Source organism: Ziziphus jujuba, chromosome 9 (assembly GCF_031755915.1).
Source record: "Ziziphus jujuba cultivar Dongzao chromosome 9, ASM3175591v1".
Classification (NCBI taxonomy): domain Eukaryota; kingdom Viridiplantae; phylum Streptophyta; class Magnoliopsida; order Rosales; family Rhamnaceae; genus Ziziphus; species Ziziphus jujuba.
The window spans coordinates 7,532,691-7,554,481 of NC_083387.1; the positions used below are offsets into that span (position 1 = coordinate 7,532,691).

The window sequence follows — 21,791 nt, forward strand, 5'->3', positions numbered from 1 at the left end:
AGTTGAGTCCATTTCAAGTTCCATCTATGAATTAAAAGCCAGTCATCTCGTACACCTCCAAGCATTAACGTGGCACCAAAAAGTAAAATAAAAATTTCAAAAAAGTCTGCCCTTTGAGAATCCAAACAATTTAAAGAAAAAGAAAAATAAATAAATAAACAACTGATGTCACACGGTTAACACTTGGGTCGGCTTCTTCTTCATTTTTTTTTTTTTTTTTTTTCCCAGTTGTTCATTCAACGTTAAGTTTTGCAACTAGCAAGCATTCCTCGCATGCATCCTGAATTTATTTAATATTTAATATATATTCGCATTAAATGCATTCAGTACGCGCGACCTTCCTCCACTTGCCTTCCTTATTTCATCTTTTTGAGCGATATCCCTCCCTTAATTCATACCCGTCTACTTCTAAGCCAAATAAATAGATATTAAAAAAAAAAAAAAAACCAGTCAACGACTTAAAAAAAGACCCCACGTGCCAAATTGCAAGCAACAATCTACGTGTCGATTTCTCATTCGTCCTACTCTTCCTTTAAGGATATGAATAACGGATACAGTGCTCAGATTCCCCACACACCCTCCAATTTCACTGTTATCCATTATATAATCCCTTTCCCTTGCATTTCTAAAATCCAGCTCTTTTTCTCTCATTCTCACTCTAAAATCTCTCTCTCTCTCTCTCTCTCTCTCTCTCTCTCTTCAATGGCGTCCATTTCTTTATCGTTTTCGATCCTAGGGATCTCGTTATGGTTGTCTGTGTTAATCTCACCGGCCTACTCGCTCGACTGTACGTCACAGAAATTCACAAACAAGAAAATCTACGCCAACTGCTCCGACCTCCCAGTGCTCAGCTCCTACCTTCACTGGACCTACAATGCCACCAATTCCTCGCTCTCCGTCGCCTTCGTTGCTCATCCTCCAAACCCCGATTCATGGGTGGGGTGGGGCATCAACCCGACCGGAACCGGAATGCCCGGAGCCCAAGCCTTGGTCGCCGTGAAACAATCGGAAGGCTCATTCGTCGTCAAGACCTACAATCTGAGCTCCTACAAATCGATCATGCCGGCGAATCTTTCGTTCGACGTGTGGGACAAGAGCGCCGAGTACGCTAACGGAACCGTCACGATATTCGCCTCCGTTAAGGTGCCGAAGGATGCTGAGAAGTTGAATTATATTTGGCAGGTGGGTCCCGGTGTCAATAAGACTAACGGTTTTCTGATCGTTCACGATTTTAAGCCCGCTAATCTCGCCTCAAAAGCGACCTTGAGCTTGGTCGCTAATACTAGTACTACCGATGGTAATAATAGTACAAGCTCAGGTAATAATACAACAAATGGAAACAGCGGCAGTGGAGGTATTTCCAGATTTGGAGATGCCAAGACCTTTGGTTTGTATCTTGGTTTGCTTTTTGTCCTTGTTAATCTCCTCACTTTTTAATTTTTTAGCTGCTTTTTTGGAATTTTTTTTCTTTTTACTTTCTGCTTTTTTTTTTTTTCTCAATTTAGTCAAAGAGATTTGTTGTATTAGCTGTATGTTTCAGTATGTCTAGGTGAATGAATAATATTTCATTATTTCTGAGGGAAAAAAAAAAAGTTGGGTTTTCTTCTTTCTTTTTCTCTTCATCATTATTCATTTTACTGTCGTCATAAATTTTCACATTCCTGTCTATATTTGTTCAAGAGATCCGAGAATTCTTACTCTTTTTTTATCCCTTTTTTTAAATCTAAAAGGGAAAGACAGTTAAATTTCGCCGAGTAGCATATACTATTTAAATTAGTGCGTCGGCTAAGTTTTAATAGCCCAAAAAAAAAAAAAGAGGGGAAAATTTTGAACTGTGTTTGAAAGTGATAACATCACAAATAATAAATAATAATAATAGTAATAGATAGCTATGGTACCACATTTAAATATCGTGACAGCAAAAATAATATACTTTTGCCGGCATCAAGGCACATGTTTGTCATGAAAGCTATAAGCAAATAAACAAGTTAAATACATAACTAATTACTTTGTCGGTCCAGATGGGACAACTCATGTCCTATCCAAAAATTGTCTTAAACAAATTTGTTATAAATAAAAATTAGCACTTCATAAATGTTAAGCTTCTAGACTTGAATAATAAGTTATTTTTATTTGAAGAGTGTATTTGATTTTCATAACCATTTGGATCATGTAATTGTAAAAGTGATTCTTTGTGTAATGGATACAAGTACTGTCAATCTGCATGCAGTGTTGAAATCCGGATGAATGAGACGAATTCTTAATTTGAATTTTGCATTTAAAACCATGCTTACATTTTACCATAAGATCAATGGAGGAGTAAAATTAAAACGATATTAATATATATATATATATATATTTTTTTTTTTCCTAAGAAAGTGACTATAATATCCTTGTCGGCCGTTTGACACATTAGAGCTGGGTGGTCTTGGTTTTAGAAAGTTCAAAAACATGAACTTGGCAACGCTAGCTAAATTAGGTTGGAAATTAGCTAGTGGATAAGATTATCTTTGGACAAGGATGATGAAAGCCTAAGTACATTCAAAATGAGACTTTCTTTAGTTATAAACTGAAAAAGGGATTTTTTTGGTTTGGAAGGGGATTGTTAAGTTTAGGAGTATTTTGAAGAGAGATGCTTGCTTCTGAATTGGAGATGACCCGTCTATAGAGTTGTAGAAGGACCCTTGACTACCGGAACTCCCTAGTAAATGCCCTGTAGCGAGCGAGGATTAAGTCAAACCTTATTGGAGAAGGGTCTACGAAATTTGGGATGCTAGTAACTGTACATGGAAAGTTGAAGTTATTAGATGTAGCTTCACTAAAAGCCATTTTGAGCATGGAGTGGCCCAACATATGATGCATGGATAAACTCATTTGGCTAAGAAACAAAGTAGGAAAAATTTTCATCAAAAGTTGCTATGATTTATTGACCAGAAACTCTCGGGCAAGAGATGGAAATGGATTGTGGAAGAAACCATGGAGCCTTAAAATTCATGATCACCTAAAACTATTCTTATGGAGAATGTTATCCAATGTTATTTCCACCTGTGAGATACTGATCAACAGAATAGGTAAAGGGGATTGCAATTGGTGATGTGTGGTGCTGAAAAGGAAACGACTATTACATAGTTTCAAGGAATGTCAGAGCATGAGAAGACTAGCCTTTGCAAGTAAATGGGGATGCAAACTTGAACATTCAACGGTGTCGAATATTGAAGACCTAGTAAATTTCTACATCAATCCCAAACCTAAGGCTTGCTTCCAAAATTTGAATAGTAGAGAGATAACAATCTTTCTATCTTCACTAATGTACTTTGCATGGAAATGCAGAAATGAAAATTTGTTTTCGGGTGCTCGGTCCTCTTGTGATGGTGGAGGAATTTATGGCAACAATTGAGGAATCTAACGATGCAATTCCTAAAACTAAGGAATTTTGGATGCCGTTCCTAAAGATTGGTGGAAGATTAACATTGATGCTGCTTTCTTCAATGGTCAGGTTGGCCTTGGTTTTGCTGTTAAGGACTAGAGAGAAAATTTACTTTTTCTAGCTTTAAAGTGTATTAGGTGTTCCTCCCTGTTGGAAGCAGAACTAAAAGCTATTTTATGGGCGGTGAGTGAAGCAGCTGATCGGAAATGGGACAAGCTCGAATGGTCATTTGATTCAACTTTGGTGGTCAAGAATATCATAAACACATAAGATCCCTCCGAATGGAATACCGAATATGATTTTATTTTTCTTTGTTTTTTGGTTTCTAATTTTAACTAGATTTTAAGTTGGAACTCAAAAGCAGCTAATGGTTAGGCAGACTGAGTAGCCAAAATAGCTTTGAGTGAAAAGCTGTTTTTCAATTTGGATAACTTGTGTTTTGAGTCCCTTCCTAAAGATATCTCGGATGTTTTGGCTTCAGAAATGCTTAATTCCAGCTTAGCTTTGTAATTTCCTCCCCCGAGGCTTCAGTGGTTTTCCAACAATGAAATATGCTTTTACCCAAAAAAAAAAAAAAAAAAAAAGAGTTAACTAGTCGATCCCAAATTCCCAGTGACTCGACCTTGCTTTTTATTCTTTCCAATATGTCATGAACAGCGAATAAAATACAAATTATGTCATTGTACAATAAAGACACGCTCAATGCAACTAAAAAGGGTAAAGTACCTCGAAAACCGCGTTTATTTTTTATATTGAAAAGCAAAGTAATCGAATAATTGGTGAGGAATACTATTTTTTTTTTTTTCTCCTTTTCAAATAATGAGATATGGTAATTTAACAATCCCGAATAATTTGTCCGGTGCAGTAACCTGGTTAAGTGCATGAATGACAAATATAAACGAAAAATAATATTTATTATTATTGTAAAGGATTGTAACTAAAATTTATACGTTTAAAATGATAATTTAAATAGCTATTATTAAATAATTTATTTTTATAATTTTAATTTAAAAAATAATAAAATTAAATATTTTAATTAAAATTTATTATATAAATTGATAATTATTATTAATAGTATTAAATAGCATATATACATATATATTACTAAATGTGTGAAACTCCTTTGAAATATAGGTAATTTTTATATAATATACATTGGTATGTTTTTTTTTTTAAATGTTATATCTTAAAATAGTTTATCAATTATTTTTTTTGTCCTGTTACAATGTTATGTGATACACGTATAACACCTTATCTTATTAAATTAAAAACAAAAACACAGCTTATCTTTATTGTCGCTGCTGCCAGCAGTATTATTAGACACGTTAACAGTGCTATTAGACCACCATAAGTGTGATGGGTATCAAAATCTTAACCAGCAAAAAAAGAAAAATAAATGCCAAAAGTTTTTGGAATTTTAGTTGCTTAGAAAAATAAATAAAAGTAAAATTTGGGCCAAAAAGTAAAATCCCATATAATCAAATTAGAAGCCTATAAGGACAGGGAAAAAAAAAAAAAACATTTTTATGTCATAAATATGGTCCGGTAATATCCCTTTTCCATATGAATTATTAACATACGCGGATAGTTTTAATGTAAAATAAGATATATGTCAAACACTAACAATACATTAAAATGCTCCCTCACTAGAGTAATCAAATAAATTTTTTAATTATTTACCCAAATTTTTTTTTTATTGTGAATTTCCCAAAAAATAAAATTTTTAATTGTGCCAATAAAATGAAAACCATCCGTATCTAGAAGACTACAACTCCACCACCGTGATCATAACCAAATTTCCTTCACCTAAAGAAAAACAGATCATAACATAATTTCCAATTAATTTACCAAAAGAATAGAATAAAATAATACGTCATTATGACGAGAGCATTACATCAGCAGGAGACTCGGAACATATTTGGTAAAATGTAAATTGGTAGATGGGTAGGCTGAAAATCACTATAGTAAGGTACATAATTCTAAATCTTCAATCATAAAATACCCAATCCCGCATATCTTCATGCTACAATAGCCTCCATTGCGAATTTCTTAAGATGCCAGATAAGCGTACAATCTACCGATGGAATCAATCTCAATCGTTCATCCAGTCAAGACACCGAATAACAAGGAAATTTCATCTCCCCCCGAGATCCCAACGCAACCTGAATTATTGGTCACATAAAAATCGCTTAAACTATATAAATGCTTTCATTATTTTTCATTTAATAATATATGCTCCTTGATGTATTATTATTGCTCATCCCAAATACATTATCATTAACGTGGAACGAGTAAATCTCACACTCCTCACATGATTTCGATTCTTTTTGGAAAGAAAAAAATTTCAATAACTTCCGCATGTCCATCTCCGGAATTTCCCACATACCTGAAATTCCGATATTTATTTAAAAAGAAAAAAAAATCCGATATTTATTTAAAAAAAAAAAAATCCAACTGCTGGTCAAAAAACTTTCCATTGACCCCACCAGAAAATGTCCATGTCATATCATTACGTGGCATTCTCTGATTCGTTGGAACCAGATTTTTGGGAAGGAATTCCACGCGGTGTACCTTCGTGGCAAAGGCTTTTTTGGCTTTGTCCTTTCTCTATATGTTTCGCCAAATTTATTAGTGGGGGGAAACCCAACGGCCTAGTTTGGCTTTGCTTTCCCTTTTTTACTCTTCTTTTTTTTTTTTTTCTTTTTTTTTTTTTTTTCGTCCGCAAGGCTTAGCCATTACTCTAAAGCAAACAGCACTATCTCTCACTCTCTCAATTTCTGTGTTTTCTCATCAATGGCGTCGCTTTCCCAACTTGCTCTTGTTCTTGGTCTTTCGTTATGGTCCTTGGTTTTGCTAGCCTCACCCGCCTATTCGCTCACCTGCAAATCCCAGACGTTCAAAAACAACAAGCTTTACTCCTACTGCTTGGACCTCCCAACCCTTAGCTCTTACCTCCATTGGACCTATGATTCATCCAATTCCTCCGTCTCCGTGGCCTTTATAGCGGCTCCTCCGGATTCCAGTGGATGGGTTTCGTGGGCTTTAAACCCAACCGGTACGGGCATGCTTGGAGCACAGGCTCTGGTAGCCTTCAAGCATTCGAATGGTTCGATGGTCGTCGAGACCTACAATATCAATTCGTACGACATCAAGCAATCGAAGCTGTCGTTGGATGTGTGGGACACCAGCGCCGAGTACACGGACGGCGCGATTAGGCTCTTCGCGAAGATGAAGGTGCCGGAGAAATCGGAGACGGTGAACCACGTCTGGCAGGTGGGGCCCATCACCGATAACAGCCCTGCAAAGCATGAAATGCAGACTGCTAATCTCAACGCCAAAGCTTCCCTCAAGTTGACGGGACAGACTGACACTTCTACCCCTTCGGGTACCGACTCCAGGACCAAGAGAAAGAACGTGAGTTTTTCTCTTTCTTTCTTTTCTTTTTTTTTTTTTTTTTTTTTTTTTTTTTAACCAAATATGTTCGCATTTTTTTCTTGATATGTAGGCTGAAATACCTTCCAATTCCTTTAGAATTTTCTAATTGTTAGAATTTTGAAAATCTTTTAGGTGGTAATTCCTACAATTTTTTTTTTTTTTTTTTTGGGTCTAATTCTTGTGTCATGTCGAAGAAAGCAAAATTCATTTTCAAATTCTTAGAATTTTTGAAAATCTTTTAAATGGATAATTCCTACAGTTATTTTTTTTGGGGGGTCTAAAACAATTTTTCGTTTCGCGTTGAAGAAAGCAAAATTGATTCTCGAATTGTTAGAATTTTTGAAATTTTTTAGATGGGTAACTCCTACAATTCTTTTTCGTTTTTGGGGTAAAAAAGAATTTATGTGTCATGTGTGTCGAAGAAGGCAAAATTCGCGGAGTTAGTAGCTACAAAATTTGTTTTACTACAATTTGTGCAAATAAGATTATCTTTTTGAAAATTAAGTTGCTGTTTTTGGTTGATATTTGTGATGGGGTATGAAGAACGTGACAAAATGAGTGAATTTTGGGTGCGTTTCAGATTCACGGTATACTGAACGCAGTGAGTTGGGGGCTTATGTTTCCGATCGGAGCAATCATAGCGAGGTACATGAGGACTTTCCAGTCTGCAGATCCAGCGTGGTTTTATCTTCATGTTTTCTGCCAGGTATCTGCTTATGCTATTGGGGTTGCTGGCTGGGGAACTGGAATTAAGCTTGGAAGTGAGTCAAAGGGTGTTCAGTACACTGGTCACCGCAATATCGGAATAGCCCTCTTTAGTCTTGCAACTTTGCAAGTAAGTATTGGTCCATTGTCACTTACCAGTCACCCTTTGTCTTGAACATAAGTTTGATAAGAAAGTTAATTCTGAGTGATATTATACTTGTGAGTTGTGATTTGCTTTTATATAATATATTCTACTCTGAATGTGGATAATAAAATTGCACTTGTTTATCTCTCCGGTTGTCATTTTGTTTTGTGAAAAAAGACAAGTGCAATTAGAAAGAAAAGTGGATTCTTAGAAATTGTGTGGTGTTGGGATTTTTCTTTTGGGACCAAAGAAACGAGGGGGTGTTAATTCTTGCTTAGTTTGATATTGTTGATCTTGACAGCTGCTGAAGGTAGCAACTAAGCAGCTTGTTTTATTCTGCAACTTGGGGGTTTTGATTGTTTTCTTCTGGTGTTTTTCCTTTTTTCTTTTTTGGATGTTATAGATTTTTGCATTGTTCTTAAGACCAAAGAAGGAACACAAGTATCGATTCTACTGGAATATCTACCACCACGGTCTTGGCTACACCATACTTGTACTCGGAATCCTCAATGTGTTCAAAGGCCTTGACATCCTGGTCCCTGAAAAGAAGTGGAAATCTGCTTACATTATTGCTATTGCTGCGTTGGGTGTAATTGCCGTGTTATTGGAGGCAATTACTTGGATCGTAGTGGTGAGAAGGAAGTCAAGCAAGTCTACCAAGCCTTATGATGGGTTCAACAATGGTCAAGGCAGGCAACAGCCACTTGCCATATGATCCAAGCATTGGTCCAGCTTGTCCTTGCCACATTGATTCTGTAATATCCTCGTCTTATCTATGTCACTTTTTTTTTTTTTTCTTTATTTGCTTCTTTCATCTATCCCTTGTATAATGGCTTGATTTCATTGAGATTTTTGTTTAGTATATATCGCATATACACACACACATATGGTTCAGATCTTTCGGTTTATTTTCTCTCTGCGTGGTTAGGTTCTTGAGAATTCTCCGGTGTGTTTTTGTGTATTTAGCGTATTAGATTTCTTATTGATGATTTCCTTGTTTAATTTTTTTCGGTACTATGTAGTTTTACTGGTTTCCACTCTCTTCCCATGTCTTATAATGGTTTTAGATGGATCAAACTACCAAAAAAAAAAAAAAAAAAAAAAAAGGTTACTTTTTTGTCAAGTTATTTGAAGCTGCTAATTCAGTAGTCTCAATTGATTTCAAGTCATTCTATCCATCGGGTCATTTATCGGCAATTCAAGTTGATTAAGTATATTCTTTTATCTGAACCTTGTTGCACAGTTCTTAGGCAACCCCCTTCTTTTCCTTGCTTTCCAAATTATGTTGTATACTTATCCTGTTGTCGCTCATTGCCCCGAAACAATAAAAAAAGATGTAAAAGAAGCTGTTTGGGATCAAGTAACATTGTTGAATTTGTCTCCTCGATAATAAGACTAGAGAAAGTTACTGAAAACAATAAAAGGTCGACGGAAGCTTGGTTGACACTAATGCATATTCGAAAAACCTTGGGCAAACCAGAGTTTTCTATGGTTCATAAAAACTATATCCGCTGAAATATTCTATTATTTGTCCCAAAAAATAAAAATAAAAATGCCAGAAAGAAGCATGGCACATTTGGCCAACGATAGCTACAAGAGTTTCTTTAAAGAAGCTAGCATTGCGCACCTAATCCTGTTCTGTCAAAATCTGCAAAGTTAAATATTCACATTGATAAGGACATCCATTATTAGACAGCCTATGGTGTTAATCTAAGTAATAAGTCTAGTGCTAGTGGCACTTTTATGTGATGGATTTGATTGGAAATATAGGCCACATCAAACACAGCGATATGACGTAAATTGTCAAACTTGCTGGTAGGAAGTTTCTTGAGGGTGTGTGAGAGAGCAACGAAGTGTTAGAAGTAGATTAGCCAGATTTAATTTCTAGCATAATGACCTTTAGGGTAAAGTAACACTTTGCTCAACCATCATTCACCAAATATATTATTCTAATTGAGAATATAAGACTTTATTTATTTGTCTCCGTGGAAAAAGGGGTCCCCAACTGCCCACTGCTATGTGTTAGGCTTGGATCCTCCATAGTATCACTTTCACTGTTGTTGCTTTTTTTTCACAAATGCTGTTGCTTTGTTTATAGGATTCCCATGTGACGAAGGAGGTAGTCCCTCATTATTTGGAATGAGATGACCCACGCCCCTCGAAACACGCCCCTCGAAAACCCTTTTCGAGGGGATGGTTGTTAACTTGTCTTCTTTATTCAAATTTCAAAGAAAAGGTATTTGTTATGTTGGGGGAAAATAAATGGTATTTAGTAATTTTTCATCATGTTTTGGGCCTAGTGTTTTGTGTTGTAAATGTCCTTTTTCTTTATGAAAAAGGTTTCATAACCACCATAAGCTTGAACCATGAAGGTCAAATTAATATTTCCCGGCTTAAATCAATTTTTTCTCTGATGAAGCAGGGATGGACTTTTTCTCCTTTTGTTGTTTTTTTGTTTTCTTTGCCTTTATATATATATATATATGTTTTTTAAATAGCGTTCTTCTATCGTTAGGAAGTGAAAGAAAATAAAGTTCTGTGAACAAGGACATCGAGCTTTAACACTTTAAAAGGATCACTTTAAAACTTTTTCTTTGTTTATTAGAAGGACCGATTTGAACTTTGAAGCTTAGTTATATTACCAAGCATAGACAGGGCGAAAAGCAGATGGCACTCGTTTTTAGGTAGGTGTTTTTTTTTTTTTTTTTTTTTTTTTTTTAAATTTAAAATTTTAATTATTTTTAGCTAGTTGAAACTTGATTGTGACTAATTGATACGTTGATGAAATCGAAAACATCATGAAAATTAATTCAATCATGCTAATCTTCTTTTTCTTTTTCTTTTTATTTGGTAAAAGGGCAAAAAAAAAAAATTTTTTTTTTATTTTTTTTTTTGAAAGGAGAAAAAGGAGAGATTTGATAATGACCAATGACCCACAAAATGCCACGGGCCTTTTATCTTTGCAATGATTTGGTATACAAAAAGATGTTCATTTGAACTTAATTACATCTTAAACAAGTAAGAAAAGCAAAAAAACACAAAAATACAAAAATTGTTTAACAGGCTGCAATTGAGTACATATTGCATGAGAATAGAAAATAAAATTAAAAAGAAAGCTAGTAAGCTTCATATGACACAGAATTAAGTTAAAAAATATAAGCCAAGTAAGATTCCTTTGTCTAGCTTATGGACAATATTCTAGGTATCATTTTTTTTTTTAAATTGTTAAAATTATATATTTTTTTAATAATTTATAACAATTTTCCTTCTCATCTTATTATATTCTGAACTTATAATTTTTTAACCATAAATATAAATCATCTACTGGCTAATCTAATTTTATTCGACCTTAATTTATATGGTTGAACGCTATTCACTTGGACAAATAGATTATGATAAAGTAATCGATTAGGGGCCATACGTCATAGTGATGCTATGATGATTATATATATTTAATAATAAATAAAATAAAGTCGGAGAAAGCGATTAGTAGACTCATTTTTCTATTAGCTCGTGAGCCTTTTCCATAAATTTAAAAATTCAAAATTGACCCGTGATTTTGTTTTTAAAATAAGTTCGTGTATCTTCGCAACAAATATCCACCAAATCAAAAATTTCCAAACAAAGTTCAAATTCCATTTCTCAAACTTGGTTTTAAATTTATGGACTTAACCGTTTGTTGTATTTGTCAGTGATGTGATATTAAAAAATCATCATTTTTCAGTGATGTGATATTAATAATATTTACAATTCATAGACGAGAAGAAGAAAGATGATATGAGTATGACAACAATCAATATGGGATTGCTCTCATGTCATTGAAGATTTTCTCTTCCAGTGAAAGTGGGGCTCCGAAATATGAAAATGAGGCCTGTGCCATGATTATGAGCCATCACACTCATTGGCTCTTTAGAGAATCCCCACAGGCCATAGCATAGCTGGACCACCACTATAAGAAATAGTTAAGTACTTACTAATAACCTCAGCCTCAGTTCCCCTAATAAATAATTATTCCCTTTCTTGTTTTTATTTTTATTTTTTTATTTTTTTTGGATAACAGCCCTAATAAGTAATTCCCTGAACTACCATTTACCCGATTTCCATTTAAGAAAAATAAATAAACAAATTGTTTGTGCTATGTGTGACGGTCCGCACCTTTGGAATGGCCTAGTGGTATTTTTGTAAATATTTGAATGTCGGGATCTTCGATCCCGGGCCGTGGGAAGTTCTTAAGAATGTCACTAGGATGGTGCATATCGAATGGCAAGCCAAGATGTGAAGGTTTGCTAGAGAAAACCCCATTATGATTCATCGCACAAAGTGATATCTATGGGTGCCAGAAAGGAAATGGCTCAATAAACTCTTTAGGGGGGTGGTCCGTGTCTGGCTCTCCACGGCCCCCGGCTCCGGCTTCTAGCTTGGGCTAAGTGAGCCTCCCATGGGTGACGGCAAGCCATGGGGCGGACATATAGTGCCACGAAGGTGGGCATATGTCTCCGAGGGACAGGGAGTCCCGGGGACAGTACCGGTAGGCGCTATGAGCTGGTATTGCGCGTCACTCCTGTGTCAGAGGCTAAGTGTAGCATTCGCTATGCCGTTTTCTATCGGCTATGCCAAGAACACACGTAGGCCTTTGTTACAAGGTTGTGGCAAATGTGCCAGTGAGCGGGGGCTCGGGTTCTGCCTCGCTCACGAGGGTCGGGAGCTAAATAGGCACGGACGGGGCGACACCGTGCCATCGGGTGACATTCGTATGTGGGCTTCCAATCTTGTGTTGCTACCCTGAGGGCATGTTGGCACGATGCTAGTGTGCATGCTCTAGGGTCGGATGCTATTCGAGAAGTGCATGGACCAAGGCCCAAGTGGAGAGATGGGTTGCTGGCTAGATCTTGGCACAAGATTGAGTAACAAGCTACCGAGTGGGCATGAGGCCATCGGGCTAGTTTGCTGAGCGACATGAGCCATGATGACTATGGGAACCTCATGAGCATACAATTGGTATCGGATGGGTCGATATATGAACTCGGATAGTGAAAAGGCTGGCCATGACTAGAGAGTCTTGGCGCCGCACGGTCTATTTCCGCTGCATAAAATGTGGTACCGTGACACTATGAGTGTGAAATTTTGAATTCTGAACACCGTTTGAGGAACAGTAACATTATTATTAAGCTGTTTCCACATGGCTCTGTGGGAAGAAAAATAAAATTAATTGGTGGTTTAGTTAACAAGTGAATTAAAATGTTATTCACCAAAAAAAAAAAGTGAATTAAAATGATTTATCGGTTTTTCTTGTACCGCTCGCATGATACATACAATACATCTGCTCTATACTAAAATTTCTCTGTTTTTACAGTGTATACAGAAAAAAAATATATATATGATGACACACCAAAAAAAAAAATATATATATATATATATATATCCATGAAATTGACCAACTTTTTATTGGTTTGTTTATTGTGGAGTATTAGAGTTAAGTGATTGTTGGGTAATGGTTACGTCTGCCATTAGTTATGTGTTATGTATAGCTGTTAACATTAATTACCTGCACATGAACAACTTGTAATCGAGTTATTATACGTTATAAAATTTAAAATCTTTCTTGGGACAACTTTTTTGGTCAAACGTCATGTACATTTATTATTATTATTATTTTTGGTTCGGTTTATTTTATTTTATTTTCTCTTAAATTCGAAATTTGGAAACTCTTCTTTTGCATTCTTTTCTTTCTTGTTTGACAAAAATTTCTCAATCTGTACAATAGCAGTTAGCATTTAAAGATTATCTAAATTCTGAAACTGACATGACGACATGTATAATTAATAATATTACTTCTATAAAATGTTAAAATTGTGAGCATTGGGTATTTCTGAAAATGAAATTATAAAGAATATGAAAAAGTTATTTTTTTCATATATGAATATGGAAAAAACAAAAAAAGAAAAAGAAAATGAAAAGCTCAGTTATTGCTGGTATAAACTTCCATTGAGAAAAATATTGGGATACACGAAACCAGTCATAATCGAGTTGAAGAATTTGGGAGTGTGGCCCGTAGTTTATGATTCTAAAATTGGGCCTATTAAAGGGCATAACCTTGCTATTCTTGGGAAAGTTATTGAAATGCAAAGTTGTCCATTTTCATTCATTAATCGGTGTTTGTAGTACCGGAAAAGCCCATATAACTAATCCCAAGAGCCCAAAAGGGGTTTTCTAGTTTCTCTAGTCTATACCCATATATCGACGCAAGCAGATCCGAATCATCCACATTAAATGATTGATAGTGATATTTTGATGTATTAGTAGTAAGCTAAGTAGGTGAGGTAGTTGTTAGCCAAAAAAATAAAAAGTAGGTGAGGCTGTTTGAATTCACATAATAATAAATTTACACTCAAAATTAGTTTAAAATGGTTGCGAATTGGTATTCTCACTGCTACCACGAAAATGGTTAAAAATGACATAATTCTAGGGCCTCCCTCCTCTATTTCTTTTTTTTTTTTTTTTTTTTTCTTTTAAACATTACAAATTATCCCAAATTCTTCCTTCTTATGATTCAAAACCATGCTCTCATAACATAGGTAGAGATGCTGAACCACAAGAGCTATCTCTTCGCCTCCCTTCTCTATTTCAAAAAAATAAAATTTCTCTATTTTTACCAAAAAAAGTAATAAATGAAATAAAATTTCCCCAGCAGGATTAATGTCCAAACCCACAAATATTTTATGGCCCAAGTGCCTCGGCAGTCAGAGCCCATGTTGTTTCTGTTCTAATAAGCTCACTGGGTCACCAATCATGCCGACTTAAGTTTACTGGGCCTTATTAGTGTAACCAATGTGTTTCCTTATTTATGGTGGGAGAGGATTGAATCTTTTTTTTTTTTTTTTTTTGGTTGGAACTATTTTTTTGTTCTTAAGTTTGTCAGAACTTAGAACTCAGGTTTTTATTTTGATTAAATTGGATTTTAAATAATTTTTTAAACACCTAAACAACAAGTTTTTTTTTTAAGATTTATTTATATCATATATATTTAAAAAAGAAAAGTAAGATAAGTGAAATATTACCAAAAAAAAAAATAATAATAATAATAATTAATAATAAGTAAGACGAGTGAAAAGACAAAGAAAGTTGGAAAAGACCGCGAATTCCATTATCCCTACGTGCTTTTAAAAAATTTTGTTAAAAAAGAGCATTATCTGTTTAATTGTTTTCCATCATACATAAACACATATATATATATATATATATATTAAATGAAAATGGTCAAAATAATGTGAAAATAGAAAACGGTTCCTTGGAAGAATTTTCGGCCCAAAAAATCCAAAAATCCAAAAAACGAACCAAAAGTTTACCGCGTTTCTGATTCCTTAGCATATGCCCCGTCGAGTGGCGCACGACAAAACGAATTATTATTATTTTCTTAAAATTCATTTTTTCTTTTTTTGGGATAAAAAAAAAAAGAAACTTTCTGAGAAAAATTTCTCTCTCAAGATTCAAGAAAAATAGGAAAAAACAAAATAAAAATTTAAAAAAAAAAAAAAAACTGCAGAGGCAACTCCGCCAGGCGCTTCGTGATTTTCGTCGATCCAAATTCAGTTAGGGAGAGAGAGAGAGAGAGAGAGAGAGAGAGAGAGAATGGAGGCGTTACAGAGCCGAGTGGAATCGTGGATCAGAGAGCAGAGAGCGAAGATCTTGAAGGTGTCGTGGGGACCACTGCAGTGGAGGATGAAGTGGCCGTGGAACAGCGACGACAGAGAGCAACGGAAGAAGCTTCAGCAGGAGTATGAACGCCGCAAGAAGCAACTCCACGATCTCTGCCTCGCCGTCAAGGCCGACTCTTTCTCCGACTTGCAGGACATCCTCTGCTGCATGGTCCTCTCCGAGTGCGTTTACAAGGTACTTTTTTCTTCTTTTCATTTTTTTTTTTATTAAAAACAAAAAATCTATTAAACTTTGTAATAATGTTAATTAAATTCGTATCGTTTCAATAATTATTAGAAACCTGCTAGCGAATTGGTTCGAGCGGTTAACAAATTCAAGGCCGATTTTGGAGGACAAATTGTTTCTTTAGAGCGTGTCCAACCTTCTTCAGATCATGTTCCTCACAGGTATGCGCTTCTCTGCTATTACATTTGCATTAGTCTCCGTTTGCTGCTTTTTTTTTTTTTTTTGGGTGCTGATTACATTTCTTTGCCAAGTTTTATATCTTCTATGTTTTAATAGTATTTGTAGTTACGGAATTGTTCTAAATTTTATTTGAAAATAGGAAATTTCATTGCTGTATTCAAATGCTAACCTACAGTATATTGTGAGAATTTTGACTTATTCGGTCTTACTTTTTAACTTCTTTACAATGATTAAAAATTTTTGTTATAATTATTTTTCCTTTGAAGGTATTTGTTGGCAGAAGCAGGTGATACTTTGTTTGCTTCCTTTATTGGAACGAAACAGTACAAGTAAGTCTGAGATACAATAATTCACTGAATGAGATATACATGTCTTTATTTTATCATTAAGAAATATTGTTTATTTATTTATTATTTTTTTTTCATGTGATCAAGGGATGTTGTCACTGATGTCAATATATTACAAGGTGCTATATTTCATGAGGATGTTGTGGAGGATTCCGATGATTCCGAAACAAATAATAAGCCTAACCAAAGTGAAAATCAAAAAGGAAACGTGGAAAAGTTGTGGAATCCTCTTGAGTCAAAATCTAAGCAACTAAATGACAAGCCTAAACCTGCAGCTCACCGCGTAAGATAGCGGTCTTGTTATTTTCCACCCATATATGCTTGAAATGCTTATATGTGGTGGCTACATGTGTTTGCATTTAATATATATATAAATATATAAATATATATATTTTAACTTTTTCAAATGATTATCTTCAGGGTTTCTTGGGCCGTGCTAAAGGAATACCGGCTTTGGAATTGTACAGGCTGGCTCGAAAGAAGAACAGAAAGCTTGTGCTATGTGGACATTCACTAGGTGGAGCAGTAAGTCTGAATATAAGTTAGTTTAGTCAGTTTTTAACTTTTAATTTAAGTAATGCATTTACTATCTGCTCTTTGGATTGTCTTTGTAGGTAGCAGCCTTGGCTACACTTGCTATTTTGAGGGTTATTGCTGCTTCCTCTTCTCTAAAGGAGAATGAAAATATCCAAGTCAAATGCATTACATTTTCCCAGCCCCCTGTTGGCAATGCTGCTTTGAGAGAGTACGTCTTTAGTAATCTTTTTTGAATAATTGTTTGACATGTTTGTTATGATAAAATAAAGAATTTGTTAAAACTTTCTATTTTAACTTAGCAAGACTTTTTATTGTTTTTCCATAGTTATGTTAATAGAAAGGGGTGGCAGCATTACTTTAAGAGTTATTGCATTCCAGAAGATTTGGTACCCCGGATCTTGTCCCCCGCATATTTTCATCATTACAATGCACAGCCTCTACCAATGCCTGCTGAAATGGAAACTACTTCTAATTCCACATTGAAACGTGAGGAAGCAATAGACAAAGTAAAAGAGAATGAAGGAGAACGTTTAGTTTTAGGTCTAGGACCTGTACAAAGTTCTTTTTGGAGACTTTCAAAACTTGTTCCTTTGGAAAGTGTCAGAAGACAATTGAACAAATACAGTGGGAAAAAAGTTGATTCTGTTGGTGTTGGAACATATTCTACATCCGATTCTGCAGCAACCAACTTATGTGACGATGAAGTAGTAGAAGCACAGTCACTTGAAATCCAGGAAGGTTCTGACGGCATATCCCTTAAGCCTATTTCTGACACTAACGAGGAGGCAGCAGATATAGCAATAGCTGGAAAGCCTACTCAAAAAATTGCCAGTAAAAATGGAGATGATAGGAGATGGCGTAGGGTGCCTTATTTGCCTTCATATGTACCATTTGGACAGGTAAACCAATATCTGGATGAGATTTATTCTTTAGTAGTTTGTCTTTTGATTTATCATTGGAATTAGTGGTTGGACTTTTGACTTGCTGGTTTGAGTTCTTTGGAGTTTTCCTCTTTGGCTTACACCATTTATATTTCTATTATTTGATATGAAAAATTCTGATTCTTTTCCCCTATGTAATTTTTGCTACCTTATAGACTTGTACTTGCCATCAACTTATTGTTGTTTTCCCTAGTTAACAGTGTGTTATTGAACTTCTTGCTTTAGCCATTAGATATGCTTATTATGCTACTAAAATTCTTTATTATTATTGTTATACCAGCTTTATCTCTTGGAGAATTCATATGTAGAGTTACTATCAGATGCTGAGTACTCAAAATTGACTTCGGTATGTGCTTCCTTCGCTTGACTATTTTTTTGTAAAAAACATGTAAATTTTTTTGTTTGATATCATACTTTCTCTTTCATAAATTTACATGATTATGCTTGTTAACAACTAGTTGCTTCTTGTAATTCTGTCGCCTGCATAAATTTACGTGCTTATGCTTGTCCACAACTAGTTGCTAGTTGTAATTTTGGCACCTGTAATTTGTCATTTTGTTTGCTTTCTTCTGGCAAAGACATTTTCAGGTTAAATCTCTAATTGCGGAACTACGAGAACGATTTCAATCACACTCGATGAAGTCATACAGGTCTCGGTTCCAAAGGTAATACATAACTCAATTGTCAATATCACCTGCTCCTTAAGATTGTACCAAGCCAAAAGATTTCAAATTTTGTGATCTTGGGCTGTTGTCTAGGTAATTGAAGTTAAGTATGATTTTAAACTTGCATTGGTGAATGTATGGAAATGCAAATTTGGGGAATTATTTAACCTTAACCTTGTCTTTTCTTCAGGATCTATGAATTGTGCATGAGAGATGATTCCTCATCTTTCTTAGGAATAGAGCAGTTGCAACAGCTTCCACATCTGCAGCAATGGTTTGGGCTCGCTGTTGCAGGTACTGTAGAGCTAGGACATATAGTAGAATCTCCAGTTATTCATACAGCTACTTCAATTGCTCCCCTTGGTTGGAGTGGTATACCTGGTGAGAAGAATGGAGAACCATTAAAGGTTGACATCACTGGTTTTGGTTTGCACCTATGTACCCTTATTCATGCTCAAGTGAATGGTAACTGGTATTGTCCTTTGTCTAAAATTTTGGGTTATTTTGTTAAATTATTCATTGTTAGTATTAATTTTACCATCCAATTGTCATCTCTTTAGGAATGCTATGTGATGTTGGTACTATTACTTGATGAAGTTATTTTGTATTCAGGTGTTCAACTAAGGTGGAGTCGTTCCCATCGGCTCCAACTTATGGAGTACAGCCAGAAATACAAAAAATGCGAGTCTTGGTTGGAGCTCCTTTGAGACGCCCACCTAAGCATCAAATGGTACCAGATTCATTTATGGATCTTTCAGAAACGTCTAATCTTCACAGGGAGGATAATTTAGGATTATTTCACAAGGAAAAGTCCCTCCGTCCTGAAGGTTTGAGTGAAATTTTTGTATTCTGTACCAGTGATTTTACTACTGTCTCGAAAGAGGTCCATGTTCGTACTCGTAGGGTGCGGTTGCTTGGTCTTGAGGTATAAAATAATTCTTTAGTTATATTTGTTTCTTCTTTTTATGCATGGATTCACTCTGCTTATGGGCTGTGCAGGGTGCTGGTAAAACTTCTCTTTTTAAGGCAATACTGGCGCAAGGTAGAATGACCACTATTAGTAATATTGAGACTCAGCTTCCAGAGAGTGATGCTCAAGAAGGTATTGCTGGGGGTTTATGCTACTGTGACTCAACAGGAGTAAATCTGCAGGTACTTCCCCTTGAATAAAAATGCTCTTTGGTATGACATACTTTCTGTTACACTTCATTACTTTTTTTAATTGTTCCATGACTATAGTAGCCTAAGCATGTTGATCTTGAGCCTATTAAATATGTCTCAGAGATGCTTGATATTGTTCCTAGCTTCATTTGTGGGAAGGATTTATTTTGAAGGATTCACAGAAATTACTTTTATTATCTTGAAAATTGTTAGATCACTATTATTTGTCACTATGAAGAGTAGACAGTAAATGTTGATGCCTACCACAAGCTGAAGCAAGATAGATGTTAAAAAATGATTATATGGGATGAACATACTATCGCTAAGATGGTGCATAAACAAAGATGGCTATTTGGTGAAATTGTGTAACACTTTGTTGCTTATGTTATTTCATGTCTTGGTTTTTCATTGTCTCATCTCTGAAATTTGTATTGCAGGAGTTGAATATGGAAGCCTCTCATTTTAAAGATGAATTATGGACAGGAGTTCGTGACATCAATCAAAAAATGGACTTGATTATTCTTGTTCATAACTTGTCCCATCGAATACCTCGCTACAATTACATAAATGGATCACTGCAGAAGCCTGCTCTTATGCTTCTCTTGGATGAGGCTAAATCACTTGGAATCCCTTGGATCCTTGCCATAACAAACAAATTTGCTATCAGTGCACATCAGCAAAAAGCGGCAATTGATGCTGTTTTGCAGGCATACCAAACATCACCAAGTACCACAGGGGTGATCAATTCCTGTCCATATGTCATGCCCAGTGCTGCTAGTGCTTCTTTGGCTTGGGGTGCTGCGGATGGAGATTCTAATAGTAGGATGGGTGTTCAAGGACTTATTTTTGCTCCAATTAATCTTGTTCGAAGGCCATTCCAGAAGAAGGAAACCATTCTCCCAGTGGAGGGTGTCAAGTCTCTATGTCAGCTTGTTAATCGTGTGCTTAAGAGCCATGAGGAGGCCTCCTTAGAGGTAGATGTTTATTCATATTTTTTCTTTTTATTATTTTTGATATTGCAGTGCCACATATTTCATATCCTCTCCCCTCCCCTCCCTATCCTCCTCCCCTTCTGCTAGTCTGGGGAATGTTTTTAGCTACTTTTGAATCCTTCTCCCAAGTAATTAATTGTTGTTGCATTTTAATAGAAGACATGGCATCTTACTGATATTTATACTGGGGAGTCATTTTATATGGGACAATGAATTAAAATATAATTTTTGCTGAGGAAGAAAAGTATTTGTCTGTTAATCATGCATTATCCATTGTGTAAAGAGCTTGAAATATTGAGGTTCTTGAACCTTTTTTCTTTGTAAAGGAACTTTGTAGAGAAAGGCTTTTGGTGGAATTGGCGCGAGATCGTGGAAGGAGAACAGATGGAGGTCAAGATTCTCAAGCCAAGGCAACATCTTTAACAGCTGCGGCGGTGGGTGCTTCGCTTGGGGCAGGTCTTGGTATCGTTTTGGCTGTTGTCATGGGCGCAGCATCTGCTCTTAGGAAGCCCTGATATTTTACATGGTGCTTCGCTTGGGGCAGGTCTTGGTATCGTTTTGGCTGTTGTCATGGGTGCAGCATCTGCTCTTAGGAAGCCCTGATATTTTACATGGTTGATCACACATCAAGTATAAAATATAGGAAGTTAGAAATTTGGTACAACATTTTGTACAATTCTCTCTTTTTATTTATTCGTTTTCCTCCTTTTTTTTTTTTTCAAATTTAACTGGTCAATTGTGTTTCCATCAGCAGATGATTAAAATCATTTATTTGTTCCATTAATGTAAATTTAGTAGCAGCAAGCAATATATATAGGAAAAATTAAAAAAAGAAAAGAAAAAGGTTTGGCTTTTTGGTGTCTTTCATCAATTCTAATTTATAGACCACTTCAATATTAAATATGCTTTGGTAGAAATTCTTGTTTTCAATTTACCCACTGCATGAAGGATCTTCAAAACTTATGATCTACTACTTCATTAACTAAAATAGTCTCAGATTTAAACTAAATTGTATTCGTAATCTTCACAGAAAGCATTAGCATATAGAGCGGTGCAGGGTGTCGGCCAGAGACATCGGCTGGAACACATGGCCTGCACATGCTTAGACCATCTCCAATGTCAACTAGAATTTGTACAGGGTATATAAATGTATAACAAGATCATAATAATGCCTTAAAATTGAATTATAAGCTGATTTATTTTACATATTTTATAGGAAATTATTCCAAATGGAACCATAGAAATTCCTTCCATTCTTATTCTTCAGCTTTTATTTCTTCTGGTACGATAATTCTTTACATTTAATAAGAATATT

The 21,791-nt window shown here is 35.4% G+C and overlaps 3 protein-coding genes across 3 annotated transcripts; all 3 read left to right on the forward strand.

Moving 5' to 3' along the window:
* Positions 1–525: 525 nt before the first annotated feature.
* Positions 526–1,606, forward strand: LOC107426738 (auxin-induced in root cultures protein 12). The gene has a single exon (XM_016037000.4). The coding sequence runs from the start codon at positions 541–543 to the stop codon at positions 1,435–1,437; it is 897 nt and encodes a 298-aa protein (XP_015892486.2). The 5' UTR covers positions 526–540; the 3' UTR covers positions 1,438–1,606.
* Positions 1,607–6,099: 4,493 nt separating this feature from the next.
* Positions 6,100–8,752, forward strand: LOC107426737 (cytochrome b561 and DOMON domain-containing protein At3g25290). The gene is made up of 3 exons (XM_048480507.2): positions 6,100–6,841; positions 7,443–7,697; positions 8,116–8,752. The coding sequence occupies exons 1-3, from the start codon at positions 6,221–6,223 to the stop codon at positions 8,425–8,427; spliced, it is 1,188 nt and encodes a 395-aa protein (XP_048336464.1). The 5' UTR covers positions 6,100–6,220; the 3' UTR covers positions 8,428–8,752.
* A 6,311-nt stretch (positions 8,753–15,063) lies between these two features.
* LOC107426782 (uncharacterized) lies at positions 15,064–21,353 on the forward strand. Its single transcript, XM_016037064.4, has 14 exons — positions 15,064–15,602; positions 15,705–15,814; positions 16,100–16,162; positions 16,268–16,463; positions 16,601–16,705; positions 16,795–16,925; positions 17,043–17,616; positions 17,939–18,004; positions 18,247–18,323; positions 18,514–18,795; positions 18,936–19,248; positions 19,323–19,475; positions 19,922–20,458; positions 20,803–21,353. Exons 1-14 carry the CDS (start codon positions 15,342–15,344, stop codon positions 20,989–20,991), a joined length of 3,057 nt encoding a protein of 1,018 aa, XP_015892550.3. The 5' UTR covers positions 15,064–15,341; the 3' UTR covers positions 20,992–21,353.
* Positions 21,354–21,791: the final 438 nt, after the last annotated feature.

Excerpts from the sequence above, each read along its gene's own strand:
- LOC107426738 (XM_016037000.4), top strand. The coding sequence starts at position 541 with ATGAATAACGGATACAGTGCTCAGATTCCCCACACACCCTCCAATTTC.
- LOC107426782 (XM_016037064.4), top strand. The coding sequence starts at position 15,342 with ATGGAGGCGTTACAGAGCCGAGTGGAATCGTGGATCAGAGAGCAGAGA. Across the intron at positions 18,796-18,935 it reads GCTCAAGTGAATGGTAACTG|GTGTTCAACTAAGGTGGAGT; the intron begins GTATTGTCCTTT and ends TTTTGTATTCAG. Across the intron at positions 19,476-19,921 it reads CAACAGGAGTAAATCTGCAG|GAGTTGAATATGGAAGCCTC; the intron begins GTACTTCCCCTT and ends TTTGTATTGCAG.
- LOC107426737 (XM_048480507.2), top strand. The coding sequence starts at position 6,221 with ATGGCGTCGCTTTCCCAACTTGCTCTTGTTCTTGGTCTTTCGTTATGG. Across the intron at positions 6,842-7,442 it reads CCAGGACCAAGAGAAAGAAC|ATTCACGGTATACTGAACGC; the intron begins GTGAGTTTTTCT and ends GGTGCGTTTCAG. Across the intron at positions 7,698-8,115 it reads TTAGTCTTGCAACTTTGCAA|ATTTTTGCATTGTTCTTAAG; the intron begins GTAAGTATTGGT and ends TGGATGTTATAG.